The sequence below is a fragment of the Ictidomys tridecemlineatus genome, chromosome 12 (assembly GCF_052094955.1).
Source record: "Ictidomys tridecemlineatus isolate mIctTri1 chromosome 12, mIctTri1.hap1, whole genome shotgun sequence".
Taxonomy (NCBI): Eukaryota; Metazoa; Chordata; class Mammalia; order Rodentia; family Sciuridae; genus Ictidomys; species Ictidomys tridecemlineatus.
In genome coordinates, this window is record NC_135488.1 from 113,106,428 (window position 1) to 113,126,849 (window position 20,422).

Here is a 20,422-nt window from a genome sequence, read left to right on the forward strand (position 1 = left end):
GTGCTCCTGCCTACCATGGCCCTCACCTATGCTGCCCCCCACCTATGACCCCCACCTGTCCTCCTCCTCCCATGACCCTCACCTGTGCTCCTCCTCCCATGACCCTCACCTGTCCTCCTCCTCCCATGACCCTCACCTGTGCTCCTCCTCCCATGACCCTCACCTGTCCTCCTCCTCCCATGACCCTCACCTGTGCTCCTCCTCCCATGACCCTCACCTGTCCTCCTCCTCCCATGACCCTCACCTGTCCTCCTCCTCTCATGATCCTCACCTGTCCTCCTCCTCCACAGCCGGCACCTGTGCTCCCTCCTCCCATGACCTTTACCTGTCCTCCTCCTCCCATGGCCCGCACCTGTGCTCCCCCCACCTATGGCCCTCACCTGTCCTCCTCCTCCCATGACCCTCACCTGTCCTCCTCTTCCCATAGCCCTCACCTGTGCTCCCACTGGCCTATGGTCCTCCCCTGTCCTCCTCCTACCACGGCCCCCACCTGTGCTCCCTCCACCGCTCTTCACAGGAGGCTCCTTCTCGGGGTCCAGGTCTACCCTCAGGCCCTTCTTGGTGATTCTGAATTGCCCCAGGACACACACGCCTGCCTTCCCCGATTCCCACTGCTTCCTTCTCTCTCCCACTAGATGGGAACACCCCTAGGGCCGCGTGTCTTATCTCCTGCTGCCTCTGTGCCTAGAACAGCAGGTGAATGGCTGAGACCCACAGCTCCCCCCTAGCAGTCGCCCCTGAGTGGTGAGTCGATGGCAGAGGGCGCTCACCCAGCTGGACGAGGTAGTAGACAGTGAGCAGAAGCTGCATCTCCTCCGAGATGGGCTGGATGCTAGAGGCTCCGCACTGTTCGTACGCCCTGGAGATGGACTGGGAATTCTGGTAGCAGGTGTACAACAGGGGGCTGACCACCACATCGCTCAGGTTCCCGCAGAGGTAAGGGAAGTTCCCGTGGCCTAGGAAAGAGACAGCAGCCACCTGGCAACCAGCCTCACGCGAGCTATGGCTCCACTCACGCGCGGTCACCGAGCGAGGTGGACTGGGGAGCTGCCCCGGGTCTCCCAAGTGCCCCTTTCCATCCCGCTCTGCCCTCCTGGAACCTAGGACGACAGTCATGACCTCCGATGACCAACCACTCGCCTGTTCACTTAGTCCAAGCACAGAGAGGAGCAGCTCCCCCAGAGCCAGCAGCAGTGACCACGACGTCACTCCTCAGCAGTGACCTTGGGGCACCTCACGTGCTGCCCTGCTGGGTCTCTGGTGGGTGCTGCTTTCCCGTCCTTGCCTTCCTGGCACCCAGGGCCTCTCTGGCCAGCTGAGTTAGGAGAACATGTCACTGTCCCGGGAAACTGACAGCCCTTGACCAAGGCTTCGGCTAACGTCATTCTGATGTCAACTCTCAGGGGCAGAACTGCCCAGCAGGGTCCAAGCCCCTCTTCACCATCACGGGTGTCGTGACCCTGTGTGTGCAGCTCACCTCTCTAAGCCTGGGTCTCCCCATCTATAAAGTGGGGTGGAGACATGGGTGCTCGTGGGGTGGAACCAAACGTAAATGGGTGTGGTCTTGACAGTTATTGAATCCCACCGGGTCCTAGTCACAGGTCTTGTGCCAGGCTCCAGAGTCACACGTCACGTCCCTGAGCAACGCGTGCCAAGCCCCACCAGGTTTCTGTTTCAGAATCTGGGCCTGGTTCTCAGGGGGTGGACCTCCAATGCACAGCTCTGATGAGCCCCTGGGTGGTGCTGGGTCACTGGACAGGGGACATAGGTGGGTCACCATGCTCACCTGGTGGCTTATTAGAGACCAGGTAAAGAGCTACCATAAAAGGATGTGACATTTGTCCCAAAAGAGGCTCAGAAGAGCTGCCGTGGGAGCCCGCTGGGCCTTGAAGCTGGTGGAGTCAGGAGTCCAGGAGCAAGCGCTTCCCAGGGAGGGCCGCAGCTTACACAGAGGCGGTGGAGGGAAGAGCGTAGGAGAGGAAAAAGAGGCCGCACTCCGAGACCCTTAAGTGTCACAGGGATCCCCTCTCTGGGGCTGCTGGCTCAGGTGGGGGAAGCTCTGCCCACACCTCTGAGCCCCCAGCCTCACCTAGCACCGTGTTCTCAGCGCCAACTGCACACACACATCAGCCGACGCCGGCCAGTGAGCCAGCGGGGCCCGGGGAAGCACCCTGACCACAGGCCCTGCCTCCTGCCCAGTCCTCAGCCCAGATTTGCACCCCACTTCCTCCATTTCATGTCCTTTTTTTGTTCTTGGTTTTGGGGTGGTTTTTTTGGAGGGGTGGATATTTCTTTGTTTTAGGGGAAAAAAAAAAAAGAAGAAGAGCCTTTTGTTAGTAAACCAAATGTACCCAAGGCCCTGCATGCGCGCGCACGTGTGTGTATGTGTGTGTGTGTGTGTGTGTGTGTGCGCGCGCATGCTCAACTACATGCAGCACACTGCCCTTGGGGCACCATCAGCAAATGAGACCCCCTAAATCCTCACACAGTTTCCCATTTCAAGGTCTTGGACTTCACTGGAAAGGGGTTTCCTTGAGGAAGTCAAAAATCTACTTCCTGCAGTACACGCCAGCCTCGGTGTGAAACAGATCAGATCTGTACAGTGGTGCCCAGGGCTGTCCTTGCCCAGTCAGAGTCAGTTGCGTACTCAAAAAAAAAAAAAAAAAAACAATGGCTCTGGGGGGCGGGACCAGCCACAGACCAGCGCTCCCTGAAGCAAGGGACACATCTGTCCCTCTCCCGGTCCCTGGTACTCGGCACCATGGGGCCTCCGGGGAGCTGAGCTGGGGAAGGACACAGGAACAAGCGGCCATAGGGCTGTCCTGGGTGAGACCCTGGGCTTGGGCCGGCTGTGGAAAGCCGCCGAGCTCTGGAATCCCTGGCATGGGATCGGGGAGCCTGGGAGCTGGCTGCTTCCTTCCTTCATGGCCCTGTTAGGCTTGTCTCTGGAGGACACGTGTGGAATCAGGTCACACTTTTGCCTGACTCTGGTGGCTTCTTCCAGCCTCCCACCTCCACAGCTGGGTGCGCGGCTGTACTTGCCTTTAAATATCACCGGCTTGGCCTTGCATATCTTCAGCAAGTTGTCAGGGACCGACACTGGTTCTCCAGAGGCCACCACGGGAAAGGAGACTGAGGCTGGTCCCACCAAGCCAGCCTGAGGCACACAGGACACACCTGCACCCTCTAGGAATACGCCAAGAGGGTAAGGAAGATGCATCAGATGAGGTGGCATACCCAACCAGCCCCACGTCAGGCCGGCGAACAAAACTGCCCACTGACCCATACCCACATCAGCACCACCCTCCCCCTCCAAATGACCCGGTCCCCTCCTCTTCCACATCCAGTGAGTGGCACAGAAGCCACCTTTCACACCTCCCTGGGATCAGGGACTGCTCTCCAGGACCCTGGGTCTGGTTAAACGGCTGACACATGAGTAAGAAATCCTTTGCCGTGCCAACATGTGTCTCCCGGGAACCTGCTCCCCAAGGCCACACAGTGGGCACGTACACACCACAGGAGCAACACCACCATGGGTGCCCAAGAGCTGGGCTTTGGCAAGGCAGGTCACCTACCATACTTAGCTCTGTTCCCGCTACTCTGAGAGTAGCCGCCATCTGTAGCTGATGGAGATTCTGGAGACCACCCTTTGTGGCGTTTTTTTGGGGGCCCGGAGTTTGGCAAGATACCTAGACAATATTCAGAGCATGGATTAGGCTGTCACCAGAAATGAGCCTCAATACAACTGTCTTCTGATTTGGAGAACATTTGTTTAGTGTTTTGGTGGAGGAACTTTGGAGAAAGACAATCACAGTTTTAAAATAGATTCTAAGTATCTAGGGAAGCATCTAGGTGAAAGGCAACATTCTTTCATTTTTTATAAATGTTCCACACTAAAGTTGCGCATGTGTTTAAGCTTTATCTCTGACCTCAACTCTTTCATCATTAAAACAGGATAATAAAACCTACTCTGAAAAGTGATTCAATCAGGACTAAAGAGAATATAGGCAATGTTCTTTGTATACCTAGAAGAAGATTGGGGCTCAATAAATGGCAGCCACCACCATCCTCATCATTATATATAACAGATTATATATAATCCGTTATATAGATTGCAACATATTTTTGAAGAGTTGGATGTTTGTAGACCAGCAACCAACTGCAGCATTCAATGCACCACCGCACTATCACCACTCGAGGGCAGTATTGATCCACCGATGACCAATACCTACCCAACCCCCCACCCCAGGCAGGGAGCCTAGAAAACTAATTTCAGATGGGAAAAAATCCAGGAGGGAAGCTGGACCCACTGCAGCTCATGAGTCATTCCTGCCCACTCCAGGTAACAGCATGTTCATGACTCAAGCTATGTATGTGAAGGATTCAAAATATCCAGATTGGGTTGCCAGAGTTTCTTGAACAATCTGACAAAATGTCCCCTACATTCAGAGCTCCTTGTCTCAATCAGTCCTAAACACCCATTAAACTCACCTGAGAGCTTTGCAAACTCTCTTTCCCCCAGTTCAGGACAGGGAGCCCAGGCATCCTGACCAGGAACTCCCCGCAGAGTCTAACCTGCAGCCAGGGTGGAGATGAGCCACCTGGGAGCCTGATTCTCAGTTTCACCTGAGAAGGAGTCACACTGGCCCCGCGAGGTTCCTTAGAACTGCCCCTCCCGAGCCTCTCTGTGGGTTACAGCAGTGGAAGTGACAGTAAGAGAGGGCCCCTGGGCCGCCTCCCAGGTACTCTGAAGCCCACTGTAATTTGAGAATGACTGCTTCAGAGTCTCTTGGGAGTAACCCCAAAATATTTCTACCTCTTCTTTAGACTGATCAAAACATAATAAAACAAACTGAGTAAAAAGTTAAAAGCAGCGCTGGGGCCGGGGCTCAGTGGTAGAGCGCTTGCCGAGCGTGTGTAGGGCACTGGGTTCCATCCCCAGCACCACATTCAAATACTAACTGAATAAAATAAAGGTAATGTGTCCATCTACAACTAAAAATAAAAGTTTAAAACATGAAGTACTTTGCTTACAAAGAGCTTTAAGACCAGTGGGCTCCTTCATCACCCCGCCTAAGGCAGGGCCGCCATCGTCATTCCCACCTCCCCACATCCATCCTAGACACAGTGAAAGGGCTCCCACCCACCTAGTGGCCAGGTCCTCAGCGCTGCCCAAGGGGCCTGGACTGAGCCCTGGAGTGGAAGACCTGAGAACTCCCCCACCTTGGGAAGCTTAGCCCTAAATGACTCCAAGCTGACTCTAAGCCCATAAGCCCTTTCAAAACATCACCCGGAGTGACCACTGCTACGGCATGGGCCAACTATTTCTTACACCATCTCTGAAGAAAGGGCCCTTATCTGGCATCTGAGGGAGGCAACTCTTACTGCAAGACGCTCCTTGCAGGACATTGGGCACCCGCCCAGCCCATCTCTGGAAATGGCGTAGGATAATCACTCAGCTCTTAGGAACCTCTGGTCCTGGAGAGCCACTGGCCCACATCCACAGCTGACTGGGGGAGGGTAGGCCTGCAGCCCCAGAAGGGAGCCTCCTGCAGGGAGGACGGAGGAGAGGCAGCAGCCAAGTGCAGGGTGTGGGCAGGAGGGCTGCCATCGCGGGAAATGGGGTCAACAGTCTGGCTGTGGACAGGTTCCAGAAGGGCTTAGGCCCATAGGGATTTGGGGATCTACGTTTCCCACACCCCTCCATGGAGTACGGCCCTGGAAAGTTCCTCATTCTAGCCAAGAAGGCAACTCTCCCGGCTGGCTTCCCAAAGCCAAGGGCACAGGGTGCCAGGCACAGGGAGGCCCTGGTCCCCCTGTGTGGGGTGGAGGATGGGCACCCACAGATCTCAGCTGCAGGACGGAGCCACCTCCGGGGCCTTGGCCACCCTGAATTCAGCACCCAGAGGAGAACAGTCCCAGGATGAGGGCGGGAGCCAGGCGGAGGCTCCTCCTGCGTTTCAGGCTCTGGAACAGATGCCCTGGTCAGGACAGGAGCCCCAGACTCAACTCAGAAAATACATCTGTGCCCTCAGGGAAGGCGAGGAAATCCACAAGATCACATCAGGGGTGTCCTCCCCGCCACAGTGGCCATGGATTCCAGCCCAGGCCTGCCTCTCTGGACCTCGGTCTCCTCCTCAGTCAGGGTGGGGCTGGAGGCTTCCTAAGGCCTTTCCACCTGGATGCCTGAGATCCTCACCTGCCCTTAGCTGTGTGCATGAAGGAGGAAGGACAGAGGGGACGGGCTTGTGAGGTGGTGGCTCTGGATAAGCACTTGAGGAGAGCACGGGCCCCAAGACCCTCCTCCGGGCTGCTCGGCCCTTGGCTGCCTCCTCTCGCCCACCTCCACCTCAGCCTCCTTCCTCCAGCGCCATCTGCTCAGCTGTCACCTCCTCCACTCTGGGTGGTGGCAGTGACAGCCTCTGTGACACACTGGCATGGATGGCAGCCGGTACCCCAGGGAGCTGCAGGCGTGTGAGGGGTCACAGCAGCTCCCCCAGCTGACCCTCCTGGGGTCCCCATCTTCTGACGAGCAGGCCACAGAGCTGGGTTTAAATTCAGATCCAGAACCTCTGTCAACACCACTGCCCCCATTTCTCCAAAATTCCACAGCCCTCGATGTGTGGTCCAAGAGAGGGGTCGGTCACTGTCGCCATGAGGGTCTCACTGCTCCTCGGCACACCCGACGTCCCCCATGTGTGACTCTCACACAGCTCCAGGGCCCGGCACAGACCCCGGATACAGGAGGCACCGCCAACCTGGCCTGATGCTCCTCCAAGCAACACGGGACTCCGGGAGGCTCAGCAGCCTCAGCTGTGAGTCTCCTTTGTCCCCGCTGTCCTGGACCCTGGAGCCCGGGACGAGCACTACCTAGGGCCGAGGGCCGAGGCGCGGCTGACAGGCTGCTCTTCGCCAGCTGCTGGTGCTTGGGGGAATCTTTGCCGTTGAAGACAGCTGGGCCCGAGGCTGAGGTCAGCGAGGGGTGGTCGGGGGCTGGTCCTGGAGCAGAGAAAGGAGGGAGAAGGGTCAGTCCCCAGGATGTGCTGTGGGCCACACAAGCAGGAAATGGTTTTCTTCCACTTTTGTGAACTGCCTTGGTACCGGCCAGCCCCACCAGGAGGTCAGAATTTTAATTGTTATCCTTCATTCCTTTTTATTTTGCGCGTGGGTGGTGCGGGGGAGGGAGCCCAGGCCTCGCTCCTGCAGGGGAGCTCCACACCCAGCGCATCCCTAGCCCTAGGGGTGGGGATTCCTGACAGGGCGAGCCTGCCTCGTGGACAGGACAGGAGCACCTGCACACACGCAGGCACACTCCTGCTGGTGAGAAGCGGACACCGGCCAGGTGAAAGGAGACCAAGGGAACATGAGTGGCCAGTGGCCCCCAGACTCCAGGGCCTCTCCTGACAGCTCCGCCTCCTTCCACCTTCCTTTCCTCCCCTGGAGAAAGGTGGCTGGGTTTGCAGCCTCCCGGGTCTGATCTGCTGTGGGTCCTGGGCTCCCCATGTCTTGGGACAGTTCTGGGGACCACCATGGGTTCAGGCCTCCCGCGCCTGCCTGACTGCACTGTCGAGTTGAACAAGTCTCCAGAACGCTCTGGAAGGCTCTGGAGCCAGGAGCAGCGCTGAGTCTTTCCTGTGGGCACAGCTGCCAGCCAGGGGCTAACAGCAGGGTTCTGAAGCCAGGCGGCCTGGAGCTGAACTCAGGCTGTCCCTCACCGGCTGGGAGACCTGGGCCACTTACTCAACCTGCCCTACTCCAAGGTGCTCTCCATGAGCCAGGGTGGTGACAGCAGCAGCCCACGGCACTCCCTGCAGAGGACCTGAGTGAGTGGCTGTGAAGCAGGTGGAAGAGAGCCTGGCACGAAGCGGGCACTGGGCATGCCCACTCTCACTGTGACCTCAGTTCTCCTAATCACCCTGCAAACTAGACAGGAAGGGTGTCCCCAACATTACAGATGAGGAAACAGAGGACCCAAGGGCTTCAGTGAGCTACTGCAAGTCATTCAGCAGAAGGAGGCAGGCTAGAAGGTGTGCCCAGGTGCTCAGATGCAGAAACACTCCTCAGTCCAGGTACAGAGGGGTTGGGCACACGGGCACAGGGGGGCAGCAAGGCCCTCAGCAGCTGCCCTGTGGACTAGGCCCAGTGCCTCAGCAGAAGGGCACTTCCCTGCCCAGGAAGACAACCAGTGACCTTCCAGCGCCCTTGAGAAGGCGGGTCTCTGGATAACAGCCATCCTGTTTCGAAGGTCTGTGGAGGGTGGCCAAGGGCCAAACACAGGAAATAGAAATGGCTGCTGTCGAGTCTCAGCTGCCTCCGCCTGTGAGGTCCCAGGCAAGTGCCCAGGAGCCTCGGTTTCCCAGTCACTGAGCTGCTCACGGGGCGCTTGCCAGGGTTGGATGAGACGCACGCAGATTGGAGCGCAACCAGCACACGGTGAGTGGCAGCCACCTGGGCTCCTCTGCCCCTCCCAGAGAGGCAGCTCCGCCGCTGACTTGGTACCTGTCATGTGCTGAGTCCTGGGCTGCGCGCATCGTGCATCGGGGGTGCAGAGGGACCTGACCCCACCACCGAGGGATCACATTACACATCAAAGGGCAGAAATTACAGACTACCAATCAAAATGACACATGACACGGTGGGGGGGAGACCCCATGGGAGCCCACCCTCCATTTATTTTGCAGATGGTGGACTCCACAGTGAACAGGCTCGAGGAGACACTCGAGGCCTGGGGTCTTGGCACCTGGGGCACTCCTCCACCGCCTCACCTGCCTGTTGGGCTCCCATCAGGACGCCGGGGTTCGTCCCAGGAACGGACTCGCTGGGGAAGGCAGCCAGAGGCCCCGAGCTGTCCAGCGGCGGGAAGAGAGAGCTGGAGCAAGTCCCAGCGGAGCTCTGCCGGCTTCTGAACTCTGGGAACAAGAAGCCCGCGTGAAACCAGCCCGCTCTTTCCCAACAGTTAGGAAGCCATTTCCTAGACTGGAATGTGTCAACCAGGAGAGTGGGATGTGCAGACATCCATAAGAGATGCCACAGCACGAGGCTGGCCTTCGCTTCAGTGCAGAGCTGGGGTGAGAGGGTGTGGCAGAGGACGGTCCTCCACCATGGTCCACCCCAAGGGACGACTCGGACAGTCAGGAGTGGGCGCAACAGCACACAGGTGGGACAGGCAGAGAAGTCAACCGTCCCATCTGATCCCTGCCCAAAGGCCCAAGAGGAACCATTACTCAAAGGTAGAGGAGTGATCAGGGAGTCCCTCCGTTTCCCAGCCGTCCCCTGCTGGAAGGGCTACTCCCAGCAACAAATGTAACGTGTATCACGTCGCAGCAAGCAGCCAGAGACGGTGGGCTGGGCTCACAAAGAGGAGATGGGCTTCGTCCACAGGGCCAGGAAGCTGCCTGGCACATGGTAGGAGCTCAAGAAATAGTCATCAAATAAATTAAGAAGACGGGAAGAGAGAGTGGGGGGGGAGGGGCGCCCAGAGATGCCCACTCGAAAAGCCTCTTCCTGCTGCTCGCAGAACCTGCCAGGGAGACTGCAGAAGACCAGAAGCAAGGAACCAGTGAGGGACAAAAGGACAGCTCTCCTGACCGTCCCAGGACACACCTGTCCACCCAGGGCAGGCCTCAGCACACCCAGCCCCTCTGCTCTCCCCCTCAAAGCTGACTGGACACTAGGGGTGCAGGGGAGGCCAAGAGGGCCACAGTGGAGCCCTCTCATGAAGCTTCAGGAAGCTGGGCCATCGGGTCCTGGGGTCCAGCAACAATAGCTGGTCTTTGGGGTGTATCGGGGTGGCGCTGATCAAGCCAAGCTTGCTCTCGATTGGGGTTCCCCAGCCTCAGCATCCTGTCCTAAGCACCGCAGGAGGTCCAGCAGCACCCTGGTCACTCCCCGCCCCGGGAGCCAGGAGCACCTCCAGTCACAATCAGAAATGTCTGCAGGTGCTGTCAAACATCACCTGGGACCAAAATCACCCCGGTGGAGAGCCACTGCCCCAGACACTTGCCACAGAGAGCACAGAACAGAGTGGCCCTTTGTCACTTGTAAATGTCCCTTTGCACTTAGTCTGTCACTACAGTAGACACCTGCGGTGCAAAGGTGTCACCCGATGGCAGCCCTTCACACCGACAGGCACCGTGGCCCAGTGGGGACTCCCAGCACCCAGCACCCCCTCCAGAGCCAAACTCCTCACCTGAGCCCTTCCAGCAGATCAAAGGTCCCTTGGTCAGCGTCCCCTGGGCATTGCGGACCAGGTAGTACTTCAGGTGCTTCTGCTTCTTGGGCTGGGTGGTCAGCTTCAGGTTTATGTGATTGGAGAAGTCCGTGAAGTAGCAGAAGCCCTTCTTTCCACAGCCCACGCAGTTCCCAGAGAAACCTGGGGGGGGGGGAATGAGCCGTGAGCCTCCCACTTACCTCTAATATACTCTTCAAATGACACCTGGTTCATCAAAACCAGAATATTCACATCTGTACCACCAGCCAGAGAATGCCAAGAGGCAAAGGCCGACCATGTCAGACCAGCCCAGGGGCCAAGGCGGCCATGACTCAAATGGAAGGGTGAGAAGACCTAGCCCGGGAGTGGGGACATGGGCCTGGCAAGCTTGGAAGAGTGTGTGTGTGTGTGTGTGTGTGTGTGTGTGTGTGTGTTTTAGTTACGGGGGCACTCTACAACTGAGCTACATCTCCAGTTCTTTGTTTTTATTTTGAGACAGGGTCTCAGTAAGTTGCCAGGCTGGCCTCAAACTTGCAAGCCTCCTGCCCCAGCCTCCCAAGTCACTGGCAATGTAGACATGAGCCACCATGCCTCGCTGAAGGGCATATATGAAACCTATCTGTGGAGCAAACTCTGAAGAAGAAGAACAGTCCCACTCAACTGGAGTGAGTACCAGCTTCACTCCCTTGGCACTGGCCAGGTACAGAATCTCCAAGCAATTAGCCAACTGAGCCTGGATACAGTGGAGACCTCCTGGGTCCTAGCACCCATCCTGGACTGGAGCTGAGCCAACGAGTTGCCGAAAAGAATCAGAGAGCCCCACAATGCACAGGGGGGACCCTGGGATTCCCGCCATCAAATGAAGGCACTCCACAGGAAGGTGGCCATCTGTGGGGTCAGCATCCTCCTGCCTGGCTGGACAGGCCTTTCCGGGAGGTGACGGAGATTCCCTTGGGCTCTGACACTCTGGTCAGGCCTCTGGGCAGTGTGATGACGGGAACCTCCTCATGTGAATGGTGAGTGTCCAGGGCGCGAGTGTGAAAAGACCTTCACGAACTCTGAAGGCTCCTGGAACTGCATTCATGAAAGTGCTGGTCAGTGGGAGGCTCCTCTCTGACCTGTTCCTCCTTGAACTACCACAGGGCCTGGCTCTGCCCACTGAGACGTCTGGTTTCTATGAGGCCAAGGTCCTCCGCTAGGGGAGACCCTGAAGCGGAGGCAGGTTTGTTCTGTCCTGTTATCTGGCTGACACGTCTACAAAGGTCACAGAACATCTTAGACAGCAGATGCGTGTGTCTCTGCACGGCTCTGCCCTTAGTCTCCCTGGGCCTTGGGCTAGGTCCCAGTGCTCCCAGGGAGTGAAGGTTAAAACAACTCCACAGCCAATAAGACATTCCCATCAGAGTCTGGTCTGCCTGTTCTAAGTTAATGTAAAGTTCCCCAAAAGGCCTTAGGCATGAGGACAAATTTCTCAGCCTGGCCACAGGCCAGCTCCAGGCAACCCACCCTCCACCATCCCATCCCCCAGCACCAGCACAAACAGACAAGGCACCAGGACATTGAACCACTGTATTCCATATTTACTTGTTTTTTATGGGACAGGGAACTGATGTGCAGAGAGCCACTCCTCTTCAGCACACAGGACGCTCAGGTGAAGTGACCCCCGTGGCCAGTCAGTACAGAAAGCAAACCCCACGCAAAACTGGAGAACCCAAGAGCTGGAGGTTCCTGCTGGGGGCCGACCTCCAGATAGAGGGACTGTTCCTGCCAAGTTCTGCACCCCAGGGGGCTCTGCAAACAGATCTCCTGGTACTCCCCAGCCGCACCGCACCGTGGGGTCCTCCTGTGTCTGTCTAACAGGCACATCCCAAAGCCAGCAGGCGTAGGACAGGACACAGAACGCAGTGCTGCTCCCGGGCCTCTGCTCCCTCTCTCACAGTGGACCTTGCACAAATTGGAAGTCGGAGGGGCCTGGGTTCAATTTTTGACTTGAGGCCTGTGGCTCTGGGCAAGTTAATGATCATCTCTGAGATTTAATTTCCTCATCTGAATGCTACACGACAACGGTTCACCCCGCTGCACTAAGCCCTTTACATTATACACCTTCTCTTCAGACCCTCAGGAAGCCCCCTACACTGCAGTTCATGGCAGTGTCTCCACTTCATAGATGAGGGACTCAAGGCTCAGAGAGGAGCCCACAGGTACAGACAGGAAGTGCTGGGCCGGGACTACCACTCTGCTAAGCCACCTCCCCCAAGAATTCATGTGGAAAGAGCACTTCAAGTGTCAAGTGCAAGCTCGGGCGTCCGGGCGTTTAGAGGTCTAGAGGTCTAGAAGTCCCAGAGCTCTCTCTAGGACTAAGCTGTATTAGGCAGGAGAGCGCAGCTGGGCTCAGGAGACCCCCTGGAAGCACATGAGATAAGGGGGATGTGGCTTGGTCTCTCTGGCTTTAAGGCTAGTACTAATAGCTCAGGACTTCCGTCCAGAACCAGCTATCCACAGGTGGCTTCCTTTGAACTTGGTGGGAGGTCTCCAAGCTCACAGCTTATGGCCCACTGACACCTGCCATTTCCTTCTTGAATCAGCCTCAGGAGGCCTCCAGGACAGCCACCACGTGAGTCATGAGTGACAGACACAGCCCCCCAGGAGTGCTGCCTCACCTGTGCTTTCCTGGCAGTGTGGGTGCTCAGAACGGCCTTGACCTTGGCAGTTACTGCAGGGTGGATGGCCACTGGGCCAGCTCATCCAGCCTCCGTGAAATGATACATACATGGCAGATCTTTTTGATTACAGAAATGTCAGGAGCACTCATTGGAAGAAAATTACTTGGACTTAAACCAGGTGCTCTGGGGAAAACACAGATTAACACTCATGGCCCCTGAGTGTCAGGAGGAAGAGACAGACACAACTGAAGGACTCCTGACCAGGGCAGTGACAACAGCAGCTCCTCCCACCTGGGCCAGCCTGTCCTCCAGCAGCGGTCAGGTAGAGCCCGCGTCACCGTCCCTACTTGAGCTGGAGAAGCTGAGGCTCCAGGAGAGAAAGCATGTCCCTGCTAATCTAACACTTGTTTTTCTAGCATGATGGGCTGTGGGGAGGAAGAGGAAAGGGCCCTGAGAGATTCAGGAGGGACTCCAGGAGGACATGCTGGCCAGCAGGATCTGAACTGGACCTCAACAGGGCTCCTGCGCTGCTTCCAAGGAATGAACGGTTCCAGGTGGCACACACTCTGCCCGGAAAGCTCAACGGCCACCCTCCAGGTCCCTGAAAATGAACAGGACAAATCCAGCACTGTCCTGGTCCCCGCAACAGGTGGAGTGGAGAAGCAGCACCCAGCACCTGTCTGCACTGTAATCAGCAGCTCCTCAGATTTACCTAAGTCCCCACCAGGGTGGTGAGTGGAGAAGACAACTGGCCAAAAAAAAAAGATGCTTCCTTTCAGGAGGTGGGATTCGGGCAATTTGTCCTTTTTAGTTTTTAATTTTTGGATTTCCACCATCTCTACCACCATCCTGTTTGTGGAGGTAAAGATGGCTTAACAAGTGAGGGGAAAAATTGCCCAGAGCTCGTGCCTTGATTATGTTGACCAAATCCCAACCAAGTGGAGCAACGCCCCTTGGCCAGGAAAGCACACGCAACCAGTCGGATTCCAGATGAGACAGGAGCCCAGCTGGGATGGAGGGGGACAAAACCCAGAGGCCCCAGAGGAGCCACTACAGCTATCTCAGATCCTCAACAGCTCCAGACTCGGCCCCCTGCCTAGCTTTCTCTTTTGATCAAAATCATGTATGTGGATGAGAGCCAAGAGGACAGCAAATGCAAAAATTAAAACCTAGCGACCGCCTTATTTTACACCTCCATTGTTTCTTAAAAGTATAAACCAAAAGGCGAACACAAGGAAGAAGGACCTGTAGATTAAGATTGAAGAAACCAATCAACCATATGCTTTAAGAGAACCTTGTTTGGGTCTTAATTTAAAAAAAAATTTAAAAAAAGGTGTAAGATTAAATTAGAACACACCAGGTATTTGTCAATATTAAAGAATGCTGTTAAATGTTTTGATATGCCTTGGGTTCAAACCCTAGCACCACACACACACACAAAAAAAAAATTATATGATAGTGGCACTGAATCTCTAACAAAACCCCTGTCTTTTAGAGATAGATAACACACTGAATTATTTACAGATGAAATGATACAATGTCTGGGATTTACTTTAAAGTCACCCTGGAGGGAGGAGGAGGCAGAGTTGTGAATCACACAGCACGGGTCACTGTTGCAGGGAAAGGGCACATTTTGCTGACCCACTCCTCTCTCCACTGCTGCAATTTGAACAGACTTCCTTCAAATCACCGTTTCCAAGCAGAACCCAACTAAAACCCCCAGCTCCAGCTCCAGCCTCTACCCGTGAGCCACGCTCTGGGCACGGGGAGCTCTAGCCGTCTCTCCAGTATGCCAAGTTCTTCATAACATGGTTCCCTCTGACCCAGATAGCCTGCATCCCCTAGGATGTGAGCGCTAGGACCAGATGGAGGGATTCAAGTTCAGGATCTGCCAGTTACAGCCTGGGTGACCCTAAGCCTGTCAGTCAACCTGTCTGAGCCTTCGCTGCTTCATATTAACCCTAGATTTGAAGGAGCCACCTCACTTGTTATGTTAACCTACTTGGAACAGTTTCTAACCAGGATAAATCCTGGATAAACACTAGCTGCAATTAGCATTTAGCTGCTATTATTCTCTAAAAGCAAAATGCCGTTCATTTCTCAGGACCCAGCTCAAACCCAACCTCCTCTGAAACACGTTTCCCATCACCAGCTTATGTATGACCTTCAACACCCCCATGACCTTCAACAGTACTACAGCCCTCTATGAGACCCCACACAAAGACAGGCTCTAAGACCTGGTGACCTGTTCGTTTGTCCTGGACCTCGGAGCTGGTTCTCCATTTGCCTGAGTCTCCCCCAACTCTGGGAGTTCAGAAGAGAAGGGCGGGGTCCCACGTGGCCCTAGGCAGAGGAGAAAGGCCAGCCCTGAATCTGAGGTTAAAAATTCAATAAATACTTGCTTAATTACTTACCTATTAACTGAACAAAGAATTCATTTCCTTCTGTGTATGAAATGAAGATTCTAGCAAGACACGTTTTCTTCTCTTACCTCTAAGCTATCGGCTAATTTAGGTGAATGACTAGAAAAAACCTGGAAGACACCCTGGATTTTACCTTTCAGCATTCAGATAAAATCCTCGGTGGACTCAAAGTCACTAAAGCAAGACACTCCTGACACAATAGCTTCCTCTAGATGTCCCACCGCGGCCTCCGTTTTATAGGTCACTAAAAAGCACTGAACCAGCCCTGAGGGCTTGGGGACCCCCTCCCCTTGCAGCCTTGGGGTTAACTGCAGGAACCTAACAGTAGGAAGTGTGCAAGCTGAGAGCCCTGCGGTTTCCAAAGAGGGAAAGCGTGGGTTATTACCACCAGCCTTGCGACCCTCCTGCGTGGCTTTTTGCAGGCAATTAACAAAGATCCACTTCCTGGGCACTCGCCCACCCCTGGAGGAGCCAGGAGACCCCGCCTCCGGCTCCAGAGGCAGAACCTCCTGGGTTTACTACCCTGGCAATCCTCTCAAGCACAAAGAGGTGGAATGCAGACAGATCCCCAGCCGCAAGCACATCAAACGCCAAGGTGGGGTGGGGCGCCATCTCCCCGGCACGTGTGCACCCCGCCACCTCGGGAAGCCAATTCAGCCCGAGTTCAATCAGCTTCTTGGGTAGAGCGACTTTCCTGAGGTTATTCCTGGTGTAAAGAACTGCTAAGGATGGCCGGCTGAAACTTGAGCTCTCTTGTCACTACCACCGTCCCCAGGTGGTGCTGCCTCCTGAGTGCTGCCCAGGTGATCCCTGCTTCTCCCTCTCCATCCTTCACTCCTCGCACAGCTCCCCACACAGCAGGCTCAGTAAACACCTCAGAAACACGGTGACCTCCCCAGCCATTGGGGCCACATCAAACGTAAAACCAGAGGTTTCAAAGGCTGATACGTGTGGGAAACAAGGGAGAAGTTGTGAGGCCCATAAGTTCCACGCTCAAACTCACTTCTACCATGAAGACCGCTCTGCGGCTCCACCTGAAGATAGGTCCTCACCAAGCCTTCCACGCTCCGCTCTCCTCCAAGGGAGACTCCGGCCAGGTGAAGGGCCAGACCCAAGGACGCGGGGCAAGGACGCGGGGCAAAGGCCCTCTAGGAACACATGTGAAAACCCCCCACCCTCTCGTGGACAAGGACACAAGGCCCAGAGGCCACCTGTGGTCAGACTCAGGACTAGAACCCAGATCTCTAGGTCTCAGCCCAAACCTCGGATCAGGGAGGAAGCAGAGGGGACCTGGCACACAGCGAGAGCACAGTGACATCCATGGACAAGCAGAAGCCAGGTGTGGGGAGGCCTCGCCTCAGCTCCACACTGAGGTCAGACAGGAGCTCAGCGGGCCAGGGAGTATCCCAAAGATTGAAGCCCCAGACGACAGCTGCCCCACCAAGCCTGGGCGAGGGGCAGGTAAGGGCCGGACCTGGAGCCAGGAAAGCGTGAGTTTGGGGCTGGCTTTGTCTCCTTTCCCCACGTGCCCTGGGCAAGTGAGTGAACGGGGCCAGGTTCTACAAAACTGGGACAATAAAGGCCACTTCCAAGGCTGAGGACCGATGGAGGGACAGCAGCTAATCAAGACACCTGCCTCCTGAAGGCAAGAACCTGAGCTCCGCTTCGGTCTCCCAACTCCTGTCGGCTGGTTTCTGAAAGTGTCAAGGACAGGGTCGTGACCACTGCTGACAAGGGGCACTGGAAGGACAAACATGTGATAAACTCGATACTAAATGGTGGCCCTAAAGACAGTGGAATGAATCGGACCTAACTCTCCCGGGTTCATATAAGAATACATACAACCCCAGAAGGGGAGGTTAGATTCCGTGTATGGACGCGACGTCAAAATACATTCTACTGTCACGTATGACTAAAAAGAACAAATAGAAAAAATAAAATTTTTTTAATGGTGGCCTTCCCATAGGGAGGTTGTCACATTTTTAAGTAAATCCTACTTTTATCCCGGCCACAAAGAAATCACCTCCCAAAAAGCATCATCAGAGTCATCTGACATCCAAGACAGTCCCCCACCACCACGGCGGCCACCAGCCAAGGCCTTCTTGGTCCCTGACCCACCCCACACCGCCAGAGCCACACACAGGCGCAGAGAGGAACTCACCAAGCAGAGCGTTGTGGCCGTTGTCGTCCGGCAAGAACCGCTTGTCAACCGCACACACCAGGAGATGGTCCGGCAGGCTGGGGGACTTGGCCCCCACCAGCAGGAAGCCTGCGGGGACGTCGACGGGCTCGCTGGACATGGAGACGAGGCGCAGGTCCTTCCCGGCCTGGCAGAACCCTGGGAGGGTGGATGAGCTCACACACTGCCCAGGACACCCCAGAACCAGGAGCAAAGCCGGGGTCCCCGCGGGTCTTCTCAGGAACGGCCCTCCCCTCTAGGCTAGAATTCCCAATTCATCAGCTCTGAGGACAACACGATGACCGTGCCTATTCCTGACGCTGGTGGAATTCACTGTCTATCAGATGTCACCATGTAATGCAGGTGAAGCTCAACAGGAAGAAATTCAAGCAAATAAGGACAAAGTAAGACGGAGACGAGACGAAGTCATAAGCAGTTGAGAGCAATGGACAGTCTTGCCTGCTGCCCTTGACGGGGTGAGGGGTGGCCAGGCCTGGGAGGAAGTGGGATCTGGGCTCCCCAGCTCCTGTTGGAGGGAACCCCGAGCCTGGACACAGAGAGGGCTCAGGGCCATGGAGAGACTGTCCTCTGTCTCTTTGGAACCTTTGTTTCAGAACCTTAAAGTCTATTTCCTATTCAAAACTGAATCTCCAAAACTAGGTGAACCAAAAATAAAGAAGAGGAAGCAGCTGGGGTTGATCTGGCCCTGGCCCTCCAGGGCCTTGCTCTGGATAGGGACCCCGGCCAACCTCCTGCTGCCATCACCACCCCCGACAGGAGGACCCAGAGCCTGCGGCCTTCCCACAGACCATGCAGCAGTTCAAAGGGCTCCGGGCTTCCCGCCAAGGTGGTCTCCTGCTGGAGAGGAGCAGGCTGTGCCCAAGCCGGGGAGCTTCCCTCCTCCACGCGGAAGGTGGCCATGGTGGCACAGGACTCAGTGAGTTGACTCTGTGAAGACCTCTCCTGTGACCCCTGGAGGGCCCATCACCCTCTCCTGTCACCCAGAGGACAATGTCCTAACTCATGGACAGCCACCATCCTGACCTCTCCTCTCCCAGAGTCGCTCTGCAGAGGGAGACCAGGCCTGCCCCTGCTGGCGGTGACCTTGCTCCGGGTCAAGTCCAGGCTCCCAGTGGGCTACATGGGGCCGCCACAACCAGGTCTGATCACTTCTCCAAGCCCAACCCCACCACCCCTCAGGCTAAATGGTCGGCACTTCCTGTAAGCTCTGCACACTCTGTTTCATTTCACCCTATCTCCTGGCTAACTCCTACTAATCTTCCGAAGCCCAGATAAAGGACTGCCTCCTCCAGGGAGCCCCCCAAGACTCGCTACCTGCATTCAGAACCTTTCCTCTGCCCCCACGCAGGGCAGCTTGCCCCCAATGCAGCATCAGCTCAGTGGTGCTGATCGGCAGCGAGCTCTTAGATCTTATGTCTGAATTCCCACAGCAAGGGCTCAATAATAGTTCATTTGCCGATTAAGTAATCACTGACTCCCCTTTGCTGACACAGTGACAGTAGAGATGAATGCAGTCACAGAGAAGTTGTCCAACAGTGAGTGGCAGAGCCAGAAGAGGGTAGCAAGCCTGTCCGAATGCAGAGTGTAAGCCTTTACCCCGGGCCTAGATGCCACCCCACCCAGCATCTCCTGGCCTCAGATCTGCAGCAGCAAGATGGGAATACCCCTGCTGATTTCACCTTAGGAATTCCTAGGGTAACATTTGTCTACTTATTCAACAGTGACGTCCTCACAGACATGGAAAATGATTCCTACTAAACAGTTCTGAGTTAAGTATGCTGGACACGCAGGCCTGAGCAGGCAATGTATTCTAGTCTTTGAAAAAACAACTCAGAAATATGGATTACTGAGATCCCAGCCATTCTCCAGGTGGAGGCTGTCTGGAGAGGCTGGGCTGAGGGGCTGTGAGCCGACTCACTGTCCTGCAGCCCGGGCTGACCAGGCACGGCTCACAGGGGCACAGGGTAGCCAAAGAGACTCCTGTGGCCTGGTACAGCCCAGCTCCAGGCTCTGGGCAGTGGACAGGGTGCTGTCCAGGGGAGGCAGAGCCTTACCATCCGTGGTGCAGCAGCCTTCAGGTGCGGGGGGCAGCTGGTAGGGATTGGGGGGACCGTTGGGGTCTGGTCCTCCTTCCCCCTCTTCCTCTTCTTCCTCATTGTCCACGTGGCTGCCACCTGCACATGGGAAAGAAGGGCCAAGTTGTGTGAGGCAGCTGCTTCCTGCGGGGCCTTTCATCGCCCCGGAGCCTCGGGATCACATCACTACAGGACCTGGGGGACTAATCCGAGGAGTGCCACGTGTCACCTACTGCACTCAACAATCCTGGTGGCCTCAGAACTCACCAGTCCTTACTAACACTCAGAGCCGGGCCAGGTGAGCCTTCACCAGAAGGAAAAGCCAAGCTTCTAGGGACGGGAAACCCCACCCACGGTCAGGCTGCAGACACAAGGCTCGGATCCTGGCCTGGGGCTTAAAGTTCAGGTTCACTCCTCTTCCACCTGACACAGCTGCACACGTCTGCACACGTGCTTGGCTTTCATATGAAAGCAATTGCTTGGTGAGGACTGAGCCCAGAGGCTATACATGGTAAGCATTCCAAAAACACTTGTGTGGGAGGAACTGTGAAGGAACATGCAGACCTTCTTACAAGTGAGGAAACTGAGGCTCGGGGCATCCGATGATCAGCCCACTGCTGTTTAACAGCTAAGCAGCACAGCCCGAGTGTTCCCATGGTGTCTGATACCTAAGCTAGTGTTCTTGCTGCTAAACCGCACTGCTTATTTAGACTCTGGAAACATAAGTAGTGTGAGCTCCCTTAACCTGGCATGAAGGGGCAGCTTATTTATCACCACGGGATGAATGCTCATGTACCGCGTGAGAAATGCAAACACACCCAAACTTGTCACATGCCTATGCAGGAAAAGAG

General features: G+C 55.8%; 1 protein-coding gene across 12 annotated transcripts in view; it reads right to left on the bottom strand.

Moving 5' to 3' along the window:
* Greb1 (growth regulating estrogen receptor binding 1) overlaps positions 1-20,422 on the bottom strand; it is a 121,945-nt gene that overhangs the window by 39,273 nt on the left and 62,250 nt on the right. For 10 of the 12 annotated variants that reach the window (XM_021727783.3, XM_078029653.1, XM_078029654.1 and 7 more), the window contains exons 3-10: positions 19,551-19,670; positions 17,458-17,634; positions 10,190-10,372; positions 8,766-8,909; positions 6,871-6,999; positions 3,576-3,689; positions 3,043-3,186; positions 771-956 (exon numbers count right to left, since the gene is read on the bottom strand). In XM_021727783.3, coding sequence (XP_021583458.2) covers positions 771-956; positions 3,043-3,186; positions 3,576-3,689; positions 6,871-6,999; positions 8,766-8,909; positions 10,190-10,372; positions 17,458-17,634; positions 19,551-19,670 — 1,197 coding nt within the window. Of the gene's footprint in view, positions 1-770; positions 957-3,042; positions 3,187-3,575; positions 3,690-6,870; positions 7,000-8,765; positions 8,910-10,189; positions 10,373-15,110; positions 15,217-17,457; positions 17,635-19,550; positions 19,671-19,838; positions 19,947-20,422 lie in introns of those variants that run through there. The other 2 variants (XM_078029659.1, XM_078029658.1) reach the window with 2 other exon arrangements.